The sequence below is a fragment of the Alosa pseudoharengus genome, unplaced genomic scaffold (assembly GCF_046254945.1).
Source record: "Alosa pseudoharengus isolate Yale_2024_CS ecotype anadromous, Long Island Sound unplaced genomic scaffold, YU_APseudo_1.1 YU_APseudo_1.1_scf_5, whole genome shotgun sequence".
NCBI classification, from domain to species: domain Eukaryota; kingdom Metazoa; phylum Chordata; class Actinopteri; order Clupeiformes; family Clupeidae; genus Alosa; species Alosa pseudoharengus.
Genome location: NW_027468837.1, coordinates 6,074,141 through 6,097,697, shown reverse-complemented (window position 1 = coordinate 6,097,697; position 23,557 = coordinate 6,074,141). Strand labels below are relative to the sequence as shown.

The 23,557-nt window shown below is 46.0% G+C and overlaps 1 protein-coding gene across 3 annotated transcripts in view; it reads right to left on the bottom strand.

The window, feature by feature from the left end:
• atg7 (ATG7 autophagy related 7 homolog (S. cerevisiae)) overlaps positions 1 to 23,557 on the bottom strand; it is a 61,163-nt gene that overhangs the window by 16,886 nt on the left and 20,720 nt on the right. For all 3 annotated transcript variants that reach the window (XM_076268565.1, XM_076268564.1, XM_076268567.1), the window contains 5 exons: positions 21,119 to 21,349; positions 20,495 to 20,610; positions 16,046 to 16,121; positions 12,602 to 12,682; positions 7,124 to 7,246 (listed from right to left, as the gene is read on the bottom strand). In XM_076268565.1, the coding sequence (XP_076124680.1) occupies positions 7,124 to 7,246; positions 12,602 to 12,682; positions 16,046 to 16,121; positions 20,495 to 20,610; positions 21,119 to 21,349 (627 nt within the window). The remainder of the gene's footprint in view (positions 1 to 7,123; positions 7,247 to 12,601; positions 12,683 to 16,045; positions 16,122 to 20,494; positions 20,611 to 21,118; positions 21,350 to 23,557) is intronic.

The window sequence follows — 23,557 nt, the reverse complement described above, 5'->3', positions numbered from 1 at the left end:
CCACACTAGACTGGCAAGAACCCAAACCACTGACAGGAGAGCAGCCCCCGTGTTATCAGCCTCCCCCGAGCTCTCGGACCAGCGCGCTCCAATGAGCTCATTCTACTTCATTAGTTATGGGGCTTCCATGACCAGCACTCTGAAACAAGGGCACAGGTTTGGAAAAGGGGCCCAAGGCTCCCCTCGCTCCTAACCTGGGAGCATCAACACAAGCCCAGGAAGCTGTGTGTAAGCCGCTGGGAGAGAGGCCGCTCAACCCCCAGACACGCCACCTCTGGCTCCAATGAGAACATCAAAACGGAAAAGTACACAAGCACACTCCCATTAAACCACAGGTGCCTGGCACACACTCCCGCCAGGAGAAGGGGAAAAAAAGTCAGCAGAGGTGTCTGCGTTTTGTTGTGGCTCCTGGAGGATGACAGGTAAATAGAGGAGTAAATCACTCTGAGAATCAGAGATCATAAATCTGCTCGTCTGAGCGGGTACCCAACGGCAGCGCGCAATAACAACCATCTCAAGATGGCCGCTTTTCAGCATATTACTGTAGAGATGAGATGATCTCACGCTATGCTACATAATACAATGCACAATCGCCAGACTATTATAGCTCATCCAAATATTCACCATCTAGTAGGGAACTGAATACACAATGCCCGTGAACATTCCTGCTTCCAGGAAAACAACAGTCACAGCAGTAAGTGTGTAGCTGAGCACGCAGATCACATGATGGGGGCGGGGGGAGGACTACTCATAGGGGGTCTGGGTCATCACACACACACACACACACACACACACACACACACACACACACAAACACACACACACACACAGTAGTGTGGCAGCAGTCAAACTGTGCGCTTCAAACACCAGTCTAAAAATACACAGGCTTTGCCGAGTCTCTCTGAATGGATCTCTGTTTGGAGTGAGGCTCCTGAGCTTCATGGCCTCATGGAGTCCAGCATAATGCAACAAGAGAAGAAGTATCATTTTGACCAGTGACACACAATGGAGTCTTTGTCACAGTTGGGCAGATTGGCAGACTTTTGGGGATATTAGAGCAATGGGGACAGCAGGACACTGGGGACAGAGACCCTTTTGTCTCTCGGGTGTTAAAACGCCTCGGCGAGCTGTTGGGCCTGGGGATCTGGCCTGTGATGACCGCAGTGCTTACAGGACCAGTGGGCGTCCGGGTGATGGACGGTGGGACTCACTGAGGGGAAGTGAGGCAGTTTGGGGTGACAGAACTGACCCTGTCCAGCTGCTACATCATGCTAAGGTAACCGAGAGATAAGGGGCTGCTCGTCGTCAGGTTGTTATCAAGATTGCCACCACAAGGTGAAATTGGCAAAACTAAGACAGACCATGAAACTAAAACAAAGAATGAATAAACAAACAAACTGGAGAGAGTAGCATAATGTTGAATTAAGTGTACTGTAATACCTCTCTAAGTGTACTGTAATACCTCTCTACTGTAATACCTCTCTAAGTGTACTGTCTAAGTGTACTGTACTACCTCTCTAAGTGTACTGTAATACCTCTCTAAGCGCACTGTAATACTTCTCTAAGTGCACTGTAATACCTCTGAAGTGTACTGTAATACCTCTCTAAGTGCACTGTAATACCTCTCTAAGTGCACTATAATACCTCTCTAAGTGCACTGTAATACCTCTAAAATATACTGTAATACCTCTGTAAGTGTACTGTAATACCTCTCTAAGTGTACTGTAATACCTCTAGTGTAATACCTCTCTAAGTGCACTGTAATACCTCTCTAAGTGCACTGTAATGCCTATCTAAGTGCACTGTAATACCTCTCTAAGGCGGGGATCACATTAGCCAGCGGCAAGTGGCAGGTTTCCTATTGTTCTCTATGGTTCGGCAGCGAAGCGGTGGCAACACTGGTGTAACGCTAGCGTTGAACAAGCTGAGCGTTGAACTTGGTTCAACTTTCAAAACGCAACACAAACATATTCAATTGACAAACTGTTTGTGTTGCTTAGGAACGAGATAAAACTTATTATGGTCTGAGCGTTGCGTTACGTTTGCCGCTGCCGCTTGCTGCTGGCTGATGTGATCCTGGCCTAAGTGCACTGTAATAACTCTGAAGTGCTAAAAGAGCCCACAGGCTACAGCATCCAAATCACAACAAGTACAGCAAGAGCAACCAAAGGAGCTCAGCCAAGTACATAAGCCTTTTTAAAGAACGTTTCAATATAGAACCCACATGGTTGATAGCAAGTGGCTCATTCTGGCTCTATAATTCAAGTAGACCCAACCGAGAGTTCTGAGAGTTTAGCATCCAAAAGTGAGGTGAGGAAGAGTAGTCTGGCGAATGATATTATGGCAAGTGGCGCCACACGATTCAACCCACTCTGCATTTATGGCAAGGGAGAAGAGAAGAGGAGGAGGCAGAGCAGGAGCATTCGGAAATGAAGGAAGGCTGGAGGTCTGGGCAGCGTGTGTGTGTGTGTGTGTGTGTGTGTGTGTGTGTGTGTGAGTCACCATTCCTCGAACACCACTGCTGCCTGACAAACACACCACACACCAAGGAGAGAAGACCCAACGAGAAAAAAAACATAGAACACATATAGAAGCTGGAGACAGAGAAAATGAGAGAGGCCTTCACACACACACACACACACACACACACACACACACACACACACACACACACACACACACGTGGGCAGAGACTAGCGCTTCCGTTGGCGGGGGCTGAAATAGGGTTTCCAACCAGAATCCAGGAGGACGCGGCATGTTGATCGTGTGTGGAAATCCACAAACAGGTCCCTGACGTACGAATGTAAATATGAAGGGCGAGTAAATAAGGCCCTCTGCCCCAACAGCTTCCGCCAGCATAGTGACAGCCGGTGAAGTGACATCTCTAATCTTTATACACAGCTCTGGAAAACGGTGACCACAGGGGTAAACGGAGGGGAAAAAAACAACACCCTCCATAAAAACAGCTGTGGACAGGAAAGAGGGAGGAAGAGAGGAGGAGGTGTGGATGCTTGAGTCATATCGAGTGTAAGCACCTGACGTGGCCTGACGAGCTGTTTGAACATTCCCATTCCCCTCATGTGTAAAACGCCATCGACTACGTTGTGCTGATTGTTTGTGCCACTGGCAAGTCTGGACAACACAGTCAGCCTGAGGGCACTCGGCAATCAGAGACCTGTAGTGGCTGAGCATGACGCTCCCAATCAACGTCATCACCCTTCTTTATCAGGACACATCAGCCCTTTTGCCATAGAAATGAGAACACAATTCCAGGTACCACGAGCCAGTGAGTGTCTGTGTCTGTGTCCGTGTGTGTGTGTGTGTGTGTGTGTGTGTGTGTGTGTGTGTCACATAGGTTTGTGTGCTCCTGAGTGTACTGTGTAGCAGCAAAGTAGGCGAAGCATCCTGTTCAGACACTCATTTCCTCCCAGTCTATGTGTGTTGTGTTTCCTGAGGCTCAGCAAGAGGGCAGGACCCACCAGGGCACAAGTCTTTAGAGCAGCCGTCCATTCCCACTCTGCTAACTAACATGAGGAGCCAACAACAACCAAGTGCCACCGAGTTCCTGGCCCATATTTGGGGGCAGTGTAACCGGAGGGTTGCAGGTTCGAGCCCCAACCAGTGGGCCGCGGCTGAAGTGCCCTTGAGCAAGGCACCTAATCCCTCACTGCTCCCCGAGTGCCGCCGATGTAGCAGGCAGCTCACTGCGCCGGGATTAGTGTGTGCTTCACCTCACTGTGTGTTCACTGTGTGCCGATTGGGTTAAATGCAGAGACCAAATTTCCATCACGGGATCAAAAAAGTATATATACTTACACTTATACTTATACATTCTGTAATAAAAACCAATTTATTATTGAAAATTGTTACTTAATGCAGGTTATTATTTATTATTTATTTGATGAGAAAGCAACTCTGAAAGATCTTGTATACCGTTTAATTTTGAGAAGTTACAAGCTATAATAACATACATCTACAAAATGAATTGTTCTGTATTTCTGATGGAAGTTGCAATGACTGAAAAGAAATGAATAAGCATAATTCAAAACAAACTTTTTAGCTTTCAGTTTCCTGGTGATTCATTGAAACAGACCAAGAGTATGTCTCTGAAAAGGAACAATGAAACAATGAAGCACTTCTGAGCTTATTCCAGACCAGACATACTACACAATCTGACAGAAATGTGTATTTCAGGACCAAAGAAGACAACTATAAATCTGTTGTGTGGAGCTTAGAGGATATGGAACCACCTGCTTAGGCGGAGGACTATGGGAAAACTGAACTCTCACATGGGAACTTAGAGGAGACAAAGGTGTCCTTCATACCAACGTTGAGACAAAGAGCGAGTTGAGGCCTACTTACAAGAATCAGTCAGCACTGGCTATCGCTAGCTCTCGTCTCCCTGTCTACCATGGTCTCTGCCTATGTGTGACTGCAAAGCTACACTAATGCTAAGATGGAACAGAACCCAAACCATTTAGTTGAAGCCAGAAAACCTCAATATAAAGAATGGCCAACATTTATTAAAGAACATTCCAAAAACTCTATCCACCACATAAAACCAGCTCTTCAATTCCCAGCATGACTAAAATAAGCTTAAACACATATTAAGAGTGACTTTAATCACACTATATTACACTCCTGCTAAGTGAACTGAGCCATACATCTTGTGGCCTGGGACATGTTTAATAAAAACTTATTTTTTTCCATTATTAGAATGTACTGTATTTATTTAGTAATATTTACATGCCTCCATAGTCAACATATTTTGAGAGACATTGTCAATGTTAATCCATATATATATATATATATTATAACTATTTATTTGATTTTATACATGCAATCCATAAACTTGTTACTGCATGATAATACAGTACAAACATAATTTGTGTATTGCATGAAATTGAAAATGAAGAATTTTTTTATACCAGCATTGACCTAAAACTGGAGATAACCAGTTAGCCAATGTGTAACACAAACAGGTCATCCACATAAAGCAAATGTTACCATTGACTCAAATATGACAAATTTTGATAAACCACAAAAAGAACAATCAAATATTAAGATATGAGATTACTAATAATTATGATGAAAACATGTAGTCATGATGCCATAACGTTTGGGTTTAATATGTGCCTAAGTTTAGAGTTTCTTACTCAACACAGAAAACAATCATTTAAAAACCGCAGTTCAATTGTATGTTTACTTGTGGACTAAGTCAAAAAAGACTTGTTCAAATGGTTCATTGTGTGTACAGTTGGAAAAAAAGACACCCACGCAGAAATGAAAAAAGTACCTAGTAGTTATTGAAATGTACTGTGTTTCAAACCAACCAAGGGACAATGAGCCTGGCAGCACAAATCTGGAAGGTTCCCCCAAACTGCTCCACCACTGAGGGGGCGAGACCAGCACTGACGTGGGACTTTCCCACAGTCTCAGAAAGCTCTCCAGAGCCTTATTTGTCAGAAGAGTCCTGCTGAGGCCATATACCAACGCTCTGGCTGTCGTTAAAAAAACACAAAATGTTCCAAAAGAAACCAAATGTGGACAGTTCCTGCCAAGAATGTCTAAATCATACATGTAGGTGCACATATGGTGAGAAAGTACAGCAGTGCCATTCTCTAGCTTTGCATGAATAAGGGGATATGGACACAACTGTCATTCCACAAATTGCTAAAGTTTTTGTCCTTCATATCTCGCTCTGAGAAAGCCGAGTACTTCACTCGTTCATCTACTGTGGGATTTACCCCTCTGAGTCATATACGCCAAAGCTGGAGCCACTAGCAGGCGCTTCATGTTTCCACACTTCTGACTGAGCGGACTTTGGCTTCTCACTCTACTGCCTCAAATAATCATTTTGCCTCTCTGTGCGGGATCTACCAAGCTAATGTAATGGTACTGAACATGGCATTTTCTCAGTGCCTCCAAAAGACACCTTCTGATTCAATGCCCCAAAATCTGAGGAAAATTAATTTCACCTTCTGAGATGTGAATTCAGAACTGGACCACTTTTAAAGATCCATCTGGCAGTGAAGACCTGTTTAAAAAGTGATCCTGAAAACAGTTCCTGGCCATTAATCTCCATGCTCAAAACAGCCCAGACCCCGGCCACTCATGGAAATCTCTGCAGTGTTATTTCTTAGCTCTGACGAGGTCATGTTTGGAGAAAGGAAAAGCGGCTCCAAACCGAGGGGCCCCTTCCCTGATTCTGGATCCTGGTGTTAACAGGCTTGAATCATCACTCACTCATCTCTAAACAAACACTACAATCTGGAGAGCTTGCCCACACACAGAAAAAAGAAAATCCTGTTCATTTCCGACATCCTGCAGTCTACTGATGCAGATGATCTCTGCATCAGCTAGGGTTCCCACCAAAAGCGAACGACTTGTTTGTAAATGCACCAAAAGTACAGAACTACATCATGTGGCCATGACACTGCTGGCATTGATGGGCTGCCATGATTAAGTTAACATCCCCTCACATAATTCTGGGTTATCTTACCTATTACTTTCACAAAACACAACTAAATTGTTGTTTAGAATTGAACTAAGGCGCTATGGAAAGGAGTTGATCGGTCACAGCTCTAACACAGTCCATTGCCAGATTGAATTTCCTGCTGACAGACATAGGCAATAATAATTGAAAATGTTGTGATGTGAAGGGTTTTCATTAAGAAGTCTTGTTGTACTACTTAGTACTCCAAGTTTTCCTGTTTTTTGGGGTATGCTGGATGATGAAGGAATGATGGATAATACACTCTTGTACCAGTAGTAATGTCCAGATTCTGTGAAGATGTGTTATGTTTATCAATAAGTGTGCTGTGTCCCCTGTGGTTCAGACCTAGGTGTGAAATAAGCCTCTTGCTCTAACAGTAGGCCTGCTGAGGTAAATTTAGAAAGGAAGTCTACAAGGCTGTTTTGAAAGAGGACACGATAAGAAGGTGACGTTTAAGATCAGTAAAGTGATAGAATGCAGGATGTGGGGAGACAGACGCCAGGGGATGCAATGGCACATCAACTGATGGACAGAGTGGTTCAACCAAGGACCAGCCAGCTGGGGGAGGGCAGGGGAGGGAAGCGAGGGAGGGAGGGAGGGAGAAAGGGAGGGAGGAGAGGCTCTCACCTCAGCGGCCTGCGTTTCCTGGTGCAGCAGCGTGAGCCCGGTCAGGTCTTCCAGGAAGGAGTGGGAGGAATTGAAGACCTTGGACAGGAACTGGAAGCCCTCTCGCTCATAATGATCAAGAACCTGCAGTTCAGCACAGGGCAGCAACAACAGACACTGAGTCAGAAGGATAGTCATAAACAGTTGTATAAGTGAAGATATTTCATTACAATCCCAGAGGAGAATCCCTCACAGCTACAGTAGCTGCCATCCAGAACTGATTAGTATGAAATATTTACTATTACATAATACTCATGACACAGAAAATACACAGAAAATGCTGACATTGCTCTGTTTAATAACCTGCCTGTGATGTGTGAATTGCAACTATGTCAGTGAGATAAGTCATCTTATCCAAAACTATTTTATCAGAGAGAAATACAGCTTTTAAAATGAGTTGGTCCACAAAACACACCATTCTCAGCTACTCAGAAACCAACGGCAGCAGTTTAGGTTGATGCCATACTGTAGCTCAGGTGAAACCTAAAGCTTTTGTGTGTGAGTGGTAGCGAGGGGAGTGGGTGGGGGGCGGGTGAGAAGGTCGGATCACTTTTCACTCTTCACAAAAGCCATCGGGAGCTGCTGCAGACATCTGGCACCACTGCATGTCCGGGTGGAGCCCTAGTGTGCCTCATCTCTAACAGACTTCCTCCCTCTCCCCCAGCACGGCCCATTATCACTCTATTCTCTCTATAGCAGATAAAAGACCCTCCATCCCCAACATAGGAGGAATACATTACTGAGTTAAATGGCGTCTGCTTTTAGTGTCCCAGACAGGAGAGAGAGAAAGGGGGGGGGGGGGGAGCAGGGGAGAGAGAAAAAAAGAACACTGTTGTGGAACTTTTGGAACTTTCTGGGTCTGTGTATTTGTTCCTTGTTTGTTCTTCCCCTTCGTATATATGCTTAATATTATGCTTTTGAATATTTGGAACCTGTGCAAACGACGTACTTCCCTCCCTCCCTCCTTTTTGAAACATAGCAATGGGTGTGAGAGCAACTTTTTACAAGATTTCATTATGTTTTCCAGAAGTGGATCCCCCCTTCCGAAGTCAGTGCTTTTTGATTGATGCGGTCCTATTAAACCATGGCAACTGTGACACAGAGGGGGATGGGGGTTGTGAAAGTGGAGCAAGAGGAGGAGCGGGGGGGGGGGGGGGAGAAAAGCACATCTGGTTTGCATACAGTATGGCACACACAGAGTTAGATGTGGTCCGCCTTTAGCCTCTCATAACTTCCCTTCCACAACTGTTTCGTGAAGGAGACAGCGAGAAATAGAGACAGGAAAACTGGAGGAGGTTAAAAAAAAAACACAGAGAAAAATTGGAACGTTCAAAATGGCCCTTTGAAGCTGTCTTGTCAAGAGAGCAGTCATTAGCCCTTCTAAAGCAACGCCAACTGAGGACCGGAGACCTGGGCTCACGGCCGCCCACACCACCCAGGCACAGGGCTGCTGGAGGCTTCAAATAGGCCAGTGGACAAGCTGGACACTAGCTGTCAAATTGGCAGCACTTCAAGTGCTCCAGATACAGAATAGCCAGGACTACGTCCACCCCCCATGCACGCTGGGCGCAGGTCGGCTCCACAGAAAAGCATTATAATTTTTTTAAAAAGAGATCTGCAACAACATTCACAGCCCTGTTTATTTTCGAGAGATGTTGTTTCAGCCGTTTTTCGTTTGGGGGGGGGGGGGTGAGGGTGGGGTGGTGGTGGGGTGACACACAGAGGTGAAGCGAGACAGAAAGAGAGAGAGACAGAGACAGAGACAGAGAGTGAAAATGAGAAACAAGCTGAAATTTACAGGCTCTCTGCTGAGAGGCGAATTGTTTTGTTTCCATGGTTTCCTGGTCCCACATAGCTGAGCGTGGAGCAGTGTTGTGGTGATATATATGCTCCCAGGATGTGAGACACAGACGATAGGGCCACAAACTCACAGCCGGCAAAATGGACTCTCACAATGAAGCCAGCACCACCTGACAACTTTGAGAAGAACTAACACAATTGTGCTAAAATACATGGAGTATTTGACAAATCTGTATTTGACTTCTGCTAATATGTTTGTGAGTCATGGCCAGAGCTTGTTGAATAATAAAATAAATCAGTTCGCCGTCTCACACACAAAACTCTCATTAGACCAGCTATTAGTCCAATGAGGTCAATGTGAATCAGGAATTACTTCTCTAGCAAAACAATTTCTCATTTGACTTAGATGCTTAGATGCAAATATTAGGTGCTTCTATTCAGAATTTCAAATATGCATTAAACTGCTGAATGCAACCCCAGGTACTTACTATCATTCTTACACAAGCTGCCTAGGAACAGGAGCCTGAGAGGAAGACCCAGTCCACTGTTATGAAGCTCTATGTTCCTCTCAGCATGAAGCTGTGAGCGTGGGTTGAGAACGTGTAGTAGAGAACGTGGGTTGTAAGCGTGGGTTGTGAGCGTGGGTTGTGAGCGTAGGTTGAGAGCGTGGGTTGTGAGCTAGGGTTGAGAGCGTGGGTTGAGAGCGTGGGTTGTGAGCTAGGGTTCAGAGAGTGGGTTGTGAGCTAGGGTTGAGAGCGTGGGTTGTGAGCTAGGGTTGAGAGCGTGGGTTGTGAGCTAGGGTTGAGAGCGTGGGTTGTGAGCTAGGGTTGAGAGCGTGGGTTGTGAGCTAGGGTTGAGAGCGTGGGTTGTGAGCTAGGGTTGAGAGCGTGGGTTGTGAGCTAGGGTTGAGAGCGTGGGTTGTGAGCTAGGGTTGAGAGCGTGGGTTGTGAGCTAGGGATGAGAACGTGGGTTCTCAGTGTGGGGTGCGAGTGGCGGGTGCGAAGGCCGGGGTCATGAAGCAGCCCGGGGGTCAGAGGTGTGCTGCTCACCTCACCACTCACCATTCACACATGAAAGTGCCATCTAGTGCCACATCTAAAGCTTTTATGACCCTTTCATATGACTACAAAGGACGCATTCAGCACCACTGACAGAGAGAGGGAGAGAGAGAAAGAGAAAGAGAAAGAGAGAGAGAGAGAGCGAGAGAGAGAGAGAACAACACATGAAACAACAGTGAGAGAGCTGAAGATAGTGAGAGAAAACAGACCATGAAGTAAGGGATAATGCCCGACGAGGTGTCCATTATCAGAAATAAATGGACGACGCGGAGGCGTGAACCGTCCGACGCGAAGCGGAGGCATTTAGCATTTATTTCTGATAATGGATGCATCGAAGGGCATTATCCCGTTTATACCATGGTCACTTACGAAATAAATAAATATGAAATCTATTAATACTAAATGAGTTTTAGAGTTAAAATCGTTAGTTTTTTCAGCTGTTTATCGCAACGCTGTGGAATGTTGAATGTTGATTGACAGCTGAGCGGACTAACTCAGGTGTTGTCAAGCAACGTCATAATAATTTTATAGGTGTAGTATATCACTTTTTAAACGACACCCTTTTCAACCATGGTATAATACAACTACAAATAAGTTTAGGTGATCTTTCAGTGTTTGTGTAGCCTGGCTAACGCCAGACCTCATCTCATTGAGATGGGGTCTGGGAACTACACATTCATTTTCTCATATAGAAGACGTGGTTTACGAACGCCCAGAGACGTTTATTGGGTGCTACGAATGCCTATCAAATGCGTCTGTACGTAACTCATAACTGCTTCGGTGTGTCGTCATCGTCTTGCTGTCCCCCCTCCGTTCTGTGATTGGTTCCTTTGTTGAGGTGAAAATCGGGTCCATGGAATCCAGGCTGCCTAGCAGCGCGAATAAAACCGCTCAAGGCAGCATGGGGAAACCCAGGCCAGTATTTGTGCTGATGTATGTCAAGAGTCTACGGAAGAGCACTTGAATGTGTGTGGGGGACAGGGAGGCGGAGCTGGAGAGGTGATGGGAGTGGGAATGTCGAAGGTGATGGGAGAGGGAATGCTGGAGAGGTGATGGGAGTGGGAGAGGTGATAGGAGTGGGAATGCTAAAGAGTTGATGGGAGTGGGAATGCTGGAGAGGGGATGGGAGTGGGAGAGGTGATGGGAGTGGGAATGCTAAAGAGGTGATGGGAGTGGGAATGCTGGAGAGGGGATGGGAGTGGGAGAGGTGATGGGAGTGGGACTGCTAAAGAGGTGATGGGAGTGGGAATGCTGGAGAGGGGATGGGAGTGGAAATGCTAAAGAGGTAGGGAGATGGGGAGCGAGTCGAAGGAAAGCACAGACAAGAGTCATGGATGTCAACTGAACTGTGGGTTTGGTCCTAGTTTAAAGCACAGACAGTCATGGAGGTCAACTGAGCTGTGGGTTTGCTCCTAGTTTAAAGCACAGACAGTCATGGAGGTCAACTGAGCTGTGGGTTTGCTCCTAGTTTAAAGCACAGACAGTCATGGAGGTCAACTGAGCTGTGGGTTTGGTCCTAGTTTAAAGCACAGACAGTCATGGAGGTCAACTGAGCTGTGGGTTTGCTCCTAGTTTAAAGCACAGACAGTCATGGAGGTCAACTGAGCTGTGGGTTTGCTCCTAGTTTAAAGCACAGACAGTCATGGAGGTCAACTGAGCTGTGGGTTTGCTCCTAGTTTAATGCCTCTGGCCTGGCTGGCACACTCTAACCCTCAACAACCAATCAAAACAGTGTGCCATGAATACAACAGGGCCTTGCTGGGAAGGCTATTGTCCCTGTGGCTGAGGAGAACAGACAGAGAGAGACAGAGAGAGAGAGAGAGAGAGAGAGAGAAAGAGAGAGAGAGAAAGAGAGAGAGAAAGAGAGAGAGAAGAGAAAGAGAGATGAAGAGTGCAAGAGGGCATGAAAGACAGTTGAGAAAAATGAGAGGGGAAGAGAGAGGGAGGGACAGTGAAGAGAGTGAGTGAAAGAGAGCAAGAGAGAAAGAGAGAGAGAGATCACATCCACACATGCTGAAGAGATTAAGTGGCTTCCCTCTGTGATTTATAGAACTCAGGCCCTTCGACAGCACCAGGTCCCCAGGGAAAAAACACTTCTGTCCGCCATTTAATTGTTCACATACGACAGTGACATCAACGACCAACTGTGGCCTGATTGGGACCATATGGCCTTTGCTTTACCCCAAGACGCTCTCTAATTTCCCCTCCGAACGCCATGCATTCATCTCCGCATTCAGTCACTCTGCAGAAAATCCATGGCATTCAAAAGCCATGCTGCTCCACGAGGGGAATTTTCTGCAGAGTCTGAAGTGGGATGTAAGAATGTGAGGGAGAAGTCCAACATGCAGTAGAACACGTGTGCGTGTGCAGTGCACTACTAGGAGGACAGTAGGGTTGACTACTGAGCACAAGCATGACAAGATAGAGAGTGTGCCATGTGTAAGCAATCAGCCTTGTAATGAGCTTGGGCTGCACAGGAGGAGACTGTGTGTTATGACATCGGCTATTTCAGGCCCAATGTTTATGTTTCAATCATCGAGCGTTTCACTGGAGCATGTTACGCAGTTGGGGCATGACTTACTATCGGTGAGCAGGCGGTACACTTGTCAAAGGCCAGACTTGCAGGAAGGACGTTGTCAAATCGGGACAGAAATCCTCGGATCTGCAGTATGAAAAGAATACAGAGAGAAGTCTTCTTTAGGGTGACACAAATTCTGCATATGGAAAGAAATGGTTGACCACAGCACCCCCTGCTGTTAATAACATATATAACACCTTTCTATTCTCTTTATATGCCATACACATTACTTCACTCTGCACACTGCAGATATATAAAATATGCTTCAATCCAAATGTAGTACATTAACTGTCTTTCTAGCTAAATCTACTCATCAGCATCTTCCCATGATGCTTGCACAGCAGGTGAATCAAAGCCTCCTCTGCCTTCAATTAGGCTGCCGTGCTGTGGCCTCTCTGGAGCGGAGCAGCTGAGCGGATCCTCCAAACTTAGCCCGCTAACACGTCTCCCTCTGCTCACTCAAGCAGCTTTATCTCCATTGAAAGGCAAATTAAAAGAAGCTCCCCAGAGGAAGATAAAAGACGTAATATGTGTGTTTACGCGTACGTGCGTGCGTGCGTGCATATTTGAAATGGAAATAGCCTCCCTGAAGAGATTTCGCAGAGGCACAATCTCTGCGTCACCTCCTTGCCCTTGGAGAACCACTCATTTTTGCTTTAATCCTCCACTTGAAATAAAATGGCGTTGTCTTTATATATTATATAATTGTTAATTACTAATAAAAATTGGCCATTGGCCACCATGTTGTCTTCTTTCCTGGGGAGAAGAGCAGAGCTGAGGCTAGTGGGGGAAGTGAGGGAAGTGGACATATTTTAGAGGCTCATATTTGCAATTCTCCTTCATAAACACCAGGGGGCAGTGTGGCTTCACAGCTAAACACCACCCCCACTCCCATCCACATGGATGAAGGCACAATCATCTCCTTCCACTGAGCCATCTTGTCAGAGACACTCCCACACACACACACACACACACACACACACACACACACACACTGAGCAAAGATGGCAGCACAAAAACAGGCGCCAGAAGAGACAGCTCCGTGGAATGTGATGCTAATCTGCGACAAGCTGAGGGAGGGATGCTGTCTAAGTCGTCCAGCCCCCCCATCACATTTCCCCATCTCCAGCCTGAATGCCCCTCTCATACGTGGGTGACAGCGCCACGCCGCTGACTAATGCCTCACTCTAATTAATCGGGTTAAGTGTGGAGCCCAGGCAGCGTTGTTGGGCGGGCAGTGTGGCGGGCGGTTGGAAGGGCCAGCCGGCGCGCTGTGACACGCACAGTGCTGTTCTGCGGCTAATGAAGCCCTGCCCTCCCGCTGCGGCCCGCCCTCCGAGTGCCCTCGGCACCATCGCTGTGGGCACTGGGAAGGTCGCTTCTGGTGCCACTTTTCGTTCAGCCACGTTGGAGCAGGCGGTCAAGTAGTGGGCAGACACGAGGCTGACGGCATCTGAAGGACTACCAACTGCATTTAGGTGCGTAATGACGGAACACTTTCAAGTGGAAACAGGACAATGTGGTGGATATAACATTAAACAACAATGATCCACCAAACATTTCAGGAATCAAGAGTTTTGAATACAAAAAACACGACTTGTTTAAGTAACTGATCACACATTCACCAATTAAAATTATACTGAATTGTATCATGTCAGCTAGCTGACTGTTCAGAACATAAACTTCTTTCCACAATCAAAACATAAACTTCTTTCCACATCCAGAAAGCCGCTGATCTACAGTCCTGTTAGTAGTCACCAGACAGACCTACTTACAGCCATGTGTCTTATTTAAACAGCCACTTTCACTGACACTTAGTGAACTCACACACGTGAAGTGGCTTTGTGTATATGCATTGATTAACCCAACGTGCACACACATCCGTTCCTGCTCTGTCAGTGACGGTCGGGAGAGGTGATATGCATATGCGCTCTGAACAGAGGAAGTAAGTGGTGCGTGTCCATTGTCTCCCTCTCTCCATCACCATCATTACTCCCCCCCCCTTCGCCCTTTGTGCCGGCTCCAGAGGATCACAGCACAGGACAGAAAAGCGCTCGCTTGTTTCCTGACGATAAAGCCCAGGCAAATAACAAAGTGGGACACCCAGGCACTCAGCAGGGAGCTTTCCCAGGAAACCCATTCACCATGGATTATCCAGATGACTTTCCCCAAGTCCGCCCTGCTCTTCCATAGGGAGCTGAAACGCCCCTGTTCTACACCGCTGGACCGTCTCCCACAGCAGAGCCCAGCAGAAGGTGTGAGGTGTAGGGGGCGTCTGGAGGTGAAGAGGGATGTCAGTGTGTAGGAACACCTGTGTGTGAGAGGTGTATACGTTTGTGCAAAAGAGGCAGGAGGTCTTGCACTGATAAAATTGGGAAGATTAAAGCAAGAATGGGTGGTTCTCCAAGGGCAAGGAGGTGACACAGAGATTGTGCCTATTTTCATCTATTTCTCACATATATACACACACACACACACACGCACACACACACACACACACACACACACACACACACACACACACACACACACACACACACACACACACACACACACACACACACACACACACACACACACACACACACACACACACACACACACACACATAAATATATACACACACACAAACAGTCACACACACACAAACTCAGGCTCTTGCTAACACATCTATAGACACAGACACATAAACATCCACACACATATACATATACATACACACACACACACACACACACACACACACACGCATGCTCAGCCTGATGCTGATCCGTTCCGGCTCTTTAAGCGCGGCAGGCAGGCATGCGCTCCATTCCCTCAAATATGTGCGTGAGGAGGCTATTAAGCCAAACAAAGATGCAGATAGAACGAGAGAGAGAGAGAGAGAGAGAGAGAGAGAGAGAGAGGAGGAGGGGACCAGAGCAGAAGTTAATGAAAGAGACAGAATGCTCTAAGTTCTTCAAGGCTTCCGGATATGCAGCCATTTCAAGTCACAATCGCCCTGATTGCAGCTTCCACTGCTAATTGGCCCGAATTATGTATTTTTGTCAGTGTGCGTGTGTGTGTGGGTGTGTGTGAGTGTGTGTGTGTGTGTGTGTGTGTGTGTGTGTGTGCGTTTGCATAGGCATGCGTGTGTGAGTGAAGTGGGTGTAGTGGTAGGATAGTTATGGAATGCAGTGTGAACCAACTGCTTTTGTCATTGGCTGTGCTGAGTCCCACTTGTACTTGCTGGGAAACAAGTGCAAGAGGCTGCATGAACCAACTAGAGACTATGGGTCCTGATGGACCAGTAGAGATGGTCAGAGAAGTCCTCCTAGCAGAGCACTGGTCAGACTGAAGTGGACCTCTTCAGCCTCTCTTACTTCATAGAGTGGGGAGCGTGGGGGAGTGAGAGATGTGGTGTGGGGTCAGGGAGTGGGGAGTGTGGAGGAGTGAGAGATGACTGACCTGATGTGGGACCAAACCCAAGGACGTGGGAGGCTCATTCATGCGGTCATCACTGCTGCTGGCCACTGCGTAGCCCCTGCCAAAAAGAGAGAAGAGGAAGTCAGGCAAAGAAAGAAAAGAGAGAGAGAGAGAGAGAGATTTCAGACTGACAGGGTTCAAACACTGAGGAGAGAAAAATTGGGGGATGGACAAAGAGACAGAAGAAGCACATGTTCTAAAACAGTAGTGGGAGATGTCTGCATGCCTCAGTGTTCAGGGGAGAGAGAGCCACCCGTCCCAAACTGAACACCATGCCATGCGTTCACCTTCAGGCTGCCCTGCCACTAGGCAGCAGAGAGATAGGTGTCAGAGTCCAGCTGCCTAAAACTTCCCAATTGAACACCACAGGCTGAGTGTTCCAGTGAGTTCTATGTGAATAAAAGAGCCAGCATCATCCCTGACTTCAATGTGAACTGGTGAATTGTAATGGAGAAGTAACAAACGGCAGGCTAAATGGTAAGCGACCCTCGTCAACCATTTCTGCATGCAACTGAAACTGAAACTGAAATCCACTGTGAATTGAAATGATGTGCTTGTGCCGTGTGGGCCGCTAGCGCACTGCAGGGCTGTTGTGAACGCTGGTGACTCCTCTCGCTGTCCTCACAAGCTCCTCCGCAGGCTCCGCCCTCCTTCACCTGACTTCCCCTCTCACAGCACACACACACACACACACACACACACACACGCACGTCACACACACCAGCACCTCAGGCATGACACCGGCTCCGCCAGCCCTGCACACCCGGCCCAGTTAATCGGCCCTTGATGACTTTAAGCACCCTCATCAATTCCTATTGGCCCTTGTGATCCTGGGCTCTGAGGAGGAGAAGTGTGCTCTTCCTCTATCCTCTCAACAGGCCAGAGGTGGAGCACTGAAGCACAGTTGCAGTGCAGCCATCATGTTTATGGCTAGGAGAGAAGCTAAATAATTGTTTATGGCTAGGAGAGAAGGTAAATAATTGTTTATGTCTAGCAGAGAAGCTAAATAATTGTTTATGGCTAGGAGAGAAGCTAAATAATTGTCCAACTGGATATGGTGCCACAATCTTTTCTTGGTTTTTAAAGCAGACATAGAATAGAAAAGTGTTTGTACATTGAGTCTGTTGCATAAGGAGAGTTCGGAGCAGGGCTACAAAGCTACCATGAACCCAAAATACAGGTATGTGTTTCCTCTCTCATTTGCACATCTTGGAATTTGAAATGACTGCTAAAAACGGGCAGAATGCCAAAGGACATCTTGTGTCATGTGGACACCCACTAGGATAACAGGTTACTGCGCACCACAACACAGCAAACTGGATGAGACCAACATGGGCCGACTATTTACTCTGGTCATCCATCACTTCACCTCATTATGCAGCACACAAACACGACCGGTCACACCTGTCCAGGCCCTTATGCCTAATAGCCCGCTTGTGCTGTTAGCACTGGGAAGTGGACTAGACTGATTTCCATTAGAGCTCCTGCATCAAAGGCCCTCCAGAGAGCTGTGAGTCATCGGCACAAACACAGCCCTGGAGAGGTCAGACGTGCTCACAGCTTCCCGTCATGTGTTCCCTCTGCCTCCGCACATCTGTGGAAGTGGCTTCCTTTACCTCTGCCCTTAAGACCAACACAAGTGACCTGCAAACAGCTGATTCTACACCAAACTATTTACTATTTACTGTCAAAGGGCACGTCTATGAACGACTCGAATGAATGTTTGAGTAGGCGGTGCCAATAGCCCATGTCTTTGTCCGCTAATGCCGATTATAAATTGCCACTTTTCCGTGAGCGGTCATGGGAGAGAGTGGCAGATGGCATTTCAAAAGATGTGCGCTATATGAAATGCGCTGTGGCAAAGCGTCTCTCTCCCATTTGCAGCAGCTCTAGTCTTTCAGCCTCCTCTCCACTGAGCCTTTTATCTGGCCCAGGCAGAGGCCTTCCCTCCCAGAGCCTAATGCATCCAGAGAGACGCTCAGTGAGGGACCAGCTCTATCTTTGGCAACGGGAGGTCCCATTCACAAAGGCCGTCTCAACACAAAAACACACACACACAACCAAACACACACTAACACAAACACAAACACAAACACACACAATTGCAAACACCCTTGCATCATGCACACTAAATACAGATGAAAGTACCTATGCCTCACAAAATAAAAATAACTTTTTAATCTCGTAATTTTAATTTCAGAATTTTCACAAACTAATCATGAAATCCTTTTTGGGCTAGTACTAAGTTAACACAGAATGCAAATAAAATGATGAGCTGTCTGGTGCAGCATATCTTCCAGCTGGTGAGAGCTGATTGTTATTCACCGTTGCTCTGATGACGCTGTGGATGTGCTGGTGCCACTTGTCATGTCAAGGCTGTCAGTCTGCAAGGGCTTTGCTCAGAGCCCGAGACCAGCAGCAGCTCAGCAACAGCCCGCCAACCAGATGAAGACTGGACTCTCTCCAGTCGGGAGGTCATGGGAAACTGTTCAAGGTCCATAGCCCTGACTGAACCAAACTGAGTGAAAATAGTGCTGTGTCACCTTTCCCCAAGACATTCATTGAGGGCTTTATAGTTCAGTTATTTGGTCGGCAGCAGGCAATAAATTGGTACAATGTTGCAAACAAACTTTGGTCCAGTTCGGTTTCACACACGCATTGTTTCTAGGCGGACCACAATGCGTGGGAATTGAGCAGACAGCTCCCTCAGGTGTTTCTTCCAGCTATTACGAGCTATTTCGTTGTAGGCTACACACTGGAGTGACAGTTTTGCGGGGCGATCTTGGCTCATTGTTTCCATTTGTGACTTTTGGAAAATTGTGGAGTTCGGAAACGAGTCGTGACTAGAAAATAATCTGATTTACTCAGACGACCATACATGTATCAAACATTGTTTGTATCTCCTCACGCATCCACATTTGTCCATGTTTCATTTTATAAGGACCTTATCACGCATGCCATTTATGAAGTCAAAAGGAAATTAAATGTACCTAATTTTACCAATGATCCAGTGATCTTAACTTCCATAATTCACTACAACTAGACCATTGGACCTGTTTGTTTCAAGTTGGCTTTCTCACCAGCAGGACTGTTCCAGAGTTTGTTAGATGGTGCGGACCAAGACCACCTGTTTTTGGAAGTCTCGGACCGATCAATTTGGTGCGCACCTGAGTGCAATTATTGCATCCCGACCAACATGAACAAACCAAAACAAGGGCTCAAACGCACTCGGGTTTGATTAAAACGAACTAAAGGCTCTCAGTGTGAAAACTGTGCTAACACTTAAGTCATACATACAAGATTGGCATAACCATGTCACAAATGTTACCATTTTACCAACCTGACATGATTTAAAACAGTTATAGTCTCTGCACCGTACCCTTAAGACAACTATCAGTTGCTGACACATCATTGTTACTTGCCACTGATTGTCATAGCCCTTCTGACGGTGAATGCGATGGTTATGTTAGCTCAATGACAGAGATTGTAGTATCTCTCCTAATTGCCACATGTCAAAAAAAGCATGACATTTCCATGGATTTCCTACTGTAAATACACTACGGGTATATGGACAGAAGTATTGGGGACACTTGGCCATTGCACCTACAGGAGCATTTATGAAATCCTATTCTAAATCTATAGGCATAGGACAGCTGCAGCAGCTTCCAGTCTTCTGGTAAGGCTTTCCACAAGATTTTGGAGTCTGTCTGTGGGATTTTTTGCCCATTCATCCAGAAGAGCAGCAGTGAGGTCAAGCACTGATGCTGGACAAGAAGGCCTAGTTCACAACATCCGTTAGTTTATCCCAGAGGTATTCGATGACGTTGAGGTCAGGGATCTGTGTGGGCCAGTCAAGTTCCTCCACACCAAACTCACTCAAACATGTCTTTATGAACCTTGGTTTGTGCATCCTATGACAGTACCATGTTTGTATTCACTGAGATCGTCAGAAGAACCCATTCTTTTCACAAATGTTTGTAAATGCAGACTGCATGACTACGAGCTTGATTTTATACATCTGTAGCAATGGGTTTGAATGAAACATATGAATTCAATGATTAAGTGGTTTTCAGTGACCCCATACTTTTTGTCCATCTAGAGTATAATATTACAAATGATTGAATCAGCATAAACAATCATTTTTGAAATGATAGTTTCAAGCAGCAAATCGTTACGATTTGCTGCTTGAAACTATCATTTCAAAAAGGATTGTTTATGCTGATTCAATCATTATTATTGATTATTCTTATTCATAGGAAATATGTGATATGACTATTTGGCTGCATTGTGATTGGTGTGCAAACACTACAAGAGCACTAGAAGCCTTTTCTTTTTTCATAACAACTCTTTTTCACAGCACCATAAATGGTCATATAGGGTAGACCCGTTGCTTTTAAGAGGCCCGTCTTTGGTGAGTGGAGGAATGCCTACCCCTCTGCATGCTGGAGGATGGACACCATCATCTCCACAGCCAGAGCTCCAGCGATCATGGCCAGGCCTGGTCTGCTCACGGTGCACTGCTGGTCTAATGTCCGGTCCCTGGTGGACTGCAAACACAAATACAGAAAAGGATAGCCCAATCACCTCCAACTGAGTTTCATATTAGAGTTAATAGAGATGATTATCTTATTGATTGACATCTAATGCACTTCTGGTTAGACGCAAACTGCATTTCGTTGTCATTGTACTTGTATTCTGCACAATGAAAAATAAAGTTGAATCTAATCTAAAAATCTAATCTAATAATGAAATGGCACTGTTCACCTACTTTGAAAGCATTGAAATGCTGTGTGCACAAACTCCTGAATAGAGAGCTTAATTTAGCAACCGAAAAATCAATTGAATTGCTTGTGCTTGTCTCAATACTGCGCTAATTATGGTACAGCTCTTATTGAAATGATATTCCATATTCACAGCTGTGGCCCACAGCACATTAACAGTCTGTGTCTCTCCTGACAAGGTTCTGGGTGCAGAGTTCCAGTAACGGACGAGCAGCGTTTTTTGGAGTCCTGTGCGGGAATGTTCCCAGTGAGCTAGACCTGCAGCATTACTCACATCGCCTGGTGCTACCACATCATTGCAGAAGTAGCAGCCCAGCCGGTGGCCGGGGATGTTGGAGAACAGAGAGGCTCCTGGGAGAGAGGGCGCCGCAGGTGTGGAGGAGGATGAAGCCGAGGCACTGGAGGCGGACGAGGGGCTAGAATCGGCCGTCTCGCCATGAGGCCGCTTCAGACCATGCCGCATCACCACGAAGGTGTCGAATCCCAGGGCAGCGTTCACCACGAGCTGGAGACACAAGAGAAAATGTTTGGTCATTTACAGCAACACTCACTAAAGACTAGGTTATGGCCATAAAGTGAGGCGCTTCTCTGTTTAAACGACTCAACGTTTGAGACTCAAAATTGTTGTAATCATTTAAATATAATTCCGTTTTATCATCCTGTTGAGATTGATATGCGATCCAACAAGTATGATACATCTGACTTTGCGTTTTGCTTGTGTTCTGCAACTGTCTTGGGAGGGTTAGATTTGGCAGGCAGTGGTGACATCGGCAACCCATGTAAACTCCTACATACCTGGGTTGACCTTCTAGAGCTACAGCATGCATCCTAGGAAGTACCAACACTCTCTACTGAATGTAACACCCGAGCGTCTGATGTAGAAACGCATTTGGAGCGAAAGAGGATCAAGAGAGAGAATTAAGAACAGGCTAAGGAGACGAGGAAGTAGGCTCCCATTACCTGCTTGTTTTCTCTCAAATGTGCATCTCTGTGGAATAAACTAGATGAGTTGACAGCGACTACCGGTCGGAACACAAGACTACTGGATTACCGTCCGGAACACAAGTTTGTTTTGCTCCACTGAAACATGGCTGTCTGAGGATATTAAAGTGAGTTTGGATGGATATACATTTATAGGTTTTGATCGAGACACTAGCAGAATAGTAAAATCAATCGGGGGCAGTCTTTGCATGGCTGTAAACAACAGATGGGCATCAACTTCACAGTTTGTGAGATCGACTTGCTCGCAGCACTACAAAATCATGACTGTGTTGTTTTGTCCTCATCATTTACTTGACCCGAACATACTCAATGACTCCATCTGACCATACATGTCATTCCAAATAAACAGGTCAGGCTATACTCCAACAACAAGCCCTGGGTAACCAGAGAGATGAAACACTATCTCAACCTTAAGAAAATGGTGTTTTTTACAAGGAGAGAGAAAGAGATTGCCTCCATCCTCTCCAAGCTACATCTGAGGAAAGCCCCTGGACCAAATGGGCTCAAGGGCAGAATACTGTGTACTCAACTTTTTCAGCTCATCCTGAATACTTCGTTCCCCTGGCATGGAAAGAGACAACGATCATCCCTGTTCCCAAGAAGCCTCAAGCCAAAGCCATGAATGATACCAGAGGTGATTCTAGAGTCTGTGGGGGCCCCAAGCAAAAATTCCAAGGGGGCCCTACCGACAAGTGTTATCACCATTATGTTATATCACCATTAGGTTATTATGTTAAATAATAAAAATACAAAAAGCGTATTATACAAATTCTTATATTTTGACATGTATCTCACCACTGCAAGCTGGCAGCTCGACTTGCCTTACATGTGTGTGTAGAGCAGACTGTCCTGAATCTGGCAATATCATTGCCATGGTGGAGGGATTCTCTGGGGCTGAGCAATTTACAGACATTATGTGGTGTGCGCCTTACAGAAATAAATGTCATTTCTTTTATTTAGTGATGAAAAATGACCTTTCTGCGCTCCATATCTGTGACATGAACTGATCCGACCTGACTTGACCCGAGTTTGCGTGTTAGCCTGTGTGTGCCTATGGTGTAGGCACTCATAATGATGCTGTACAACAACTTTTTACTGCATTGCCATGAACAAAGTAGAGGCAAAAAAGGGGCTTCTTTGTTGAACAAATTGGGATGCAATGTGAGCCTTGAATTGGATGCCATGCAGGAATTTGCTAGGATCTCAAAACCGGATTATGAACATGCTTTGCCATAGAAACACACGATAGCGTTGGATTCTAAACATGCTTTGCCACAAAAAAAGACAAAAACGTGGGGTAAGTCCAACTATATGAAGTTATTATTTTGCTGTCACTTTGTCTGTCAAATGATAGCTCTGTGTCTCCTCTTTCATCTGATATGCTTGCCATATCTATGCGATCACGGGTTTGCGAGTAATTCAAACGAGAGTAGTGGGTGCGCAGGTGAACGCAGAGAAGTATAGACTGTAAATATGATGCAATTTGATTTAATTTCATGATTTTTTTTATTTTCATTGTACAGGCAAGTGCGTAGTCTCGTTGGAAAGCCCCACTTCTGGTATGTTTTGTGATGTACTTTGCGTCAATCGGGTTCTAAAAAATTAACACGTATGCTTGGTCCTTACTGCATCACGATTAACATGTTATGGCTGACAGCCCTAATACAAACATAACCATCTCTTTGCTTAACTAGTTGTAACTGTCCCTAGC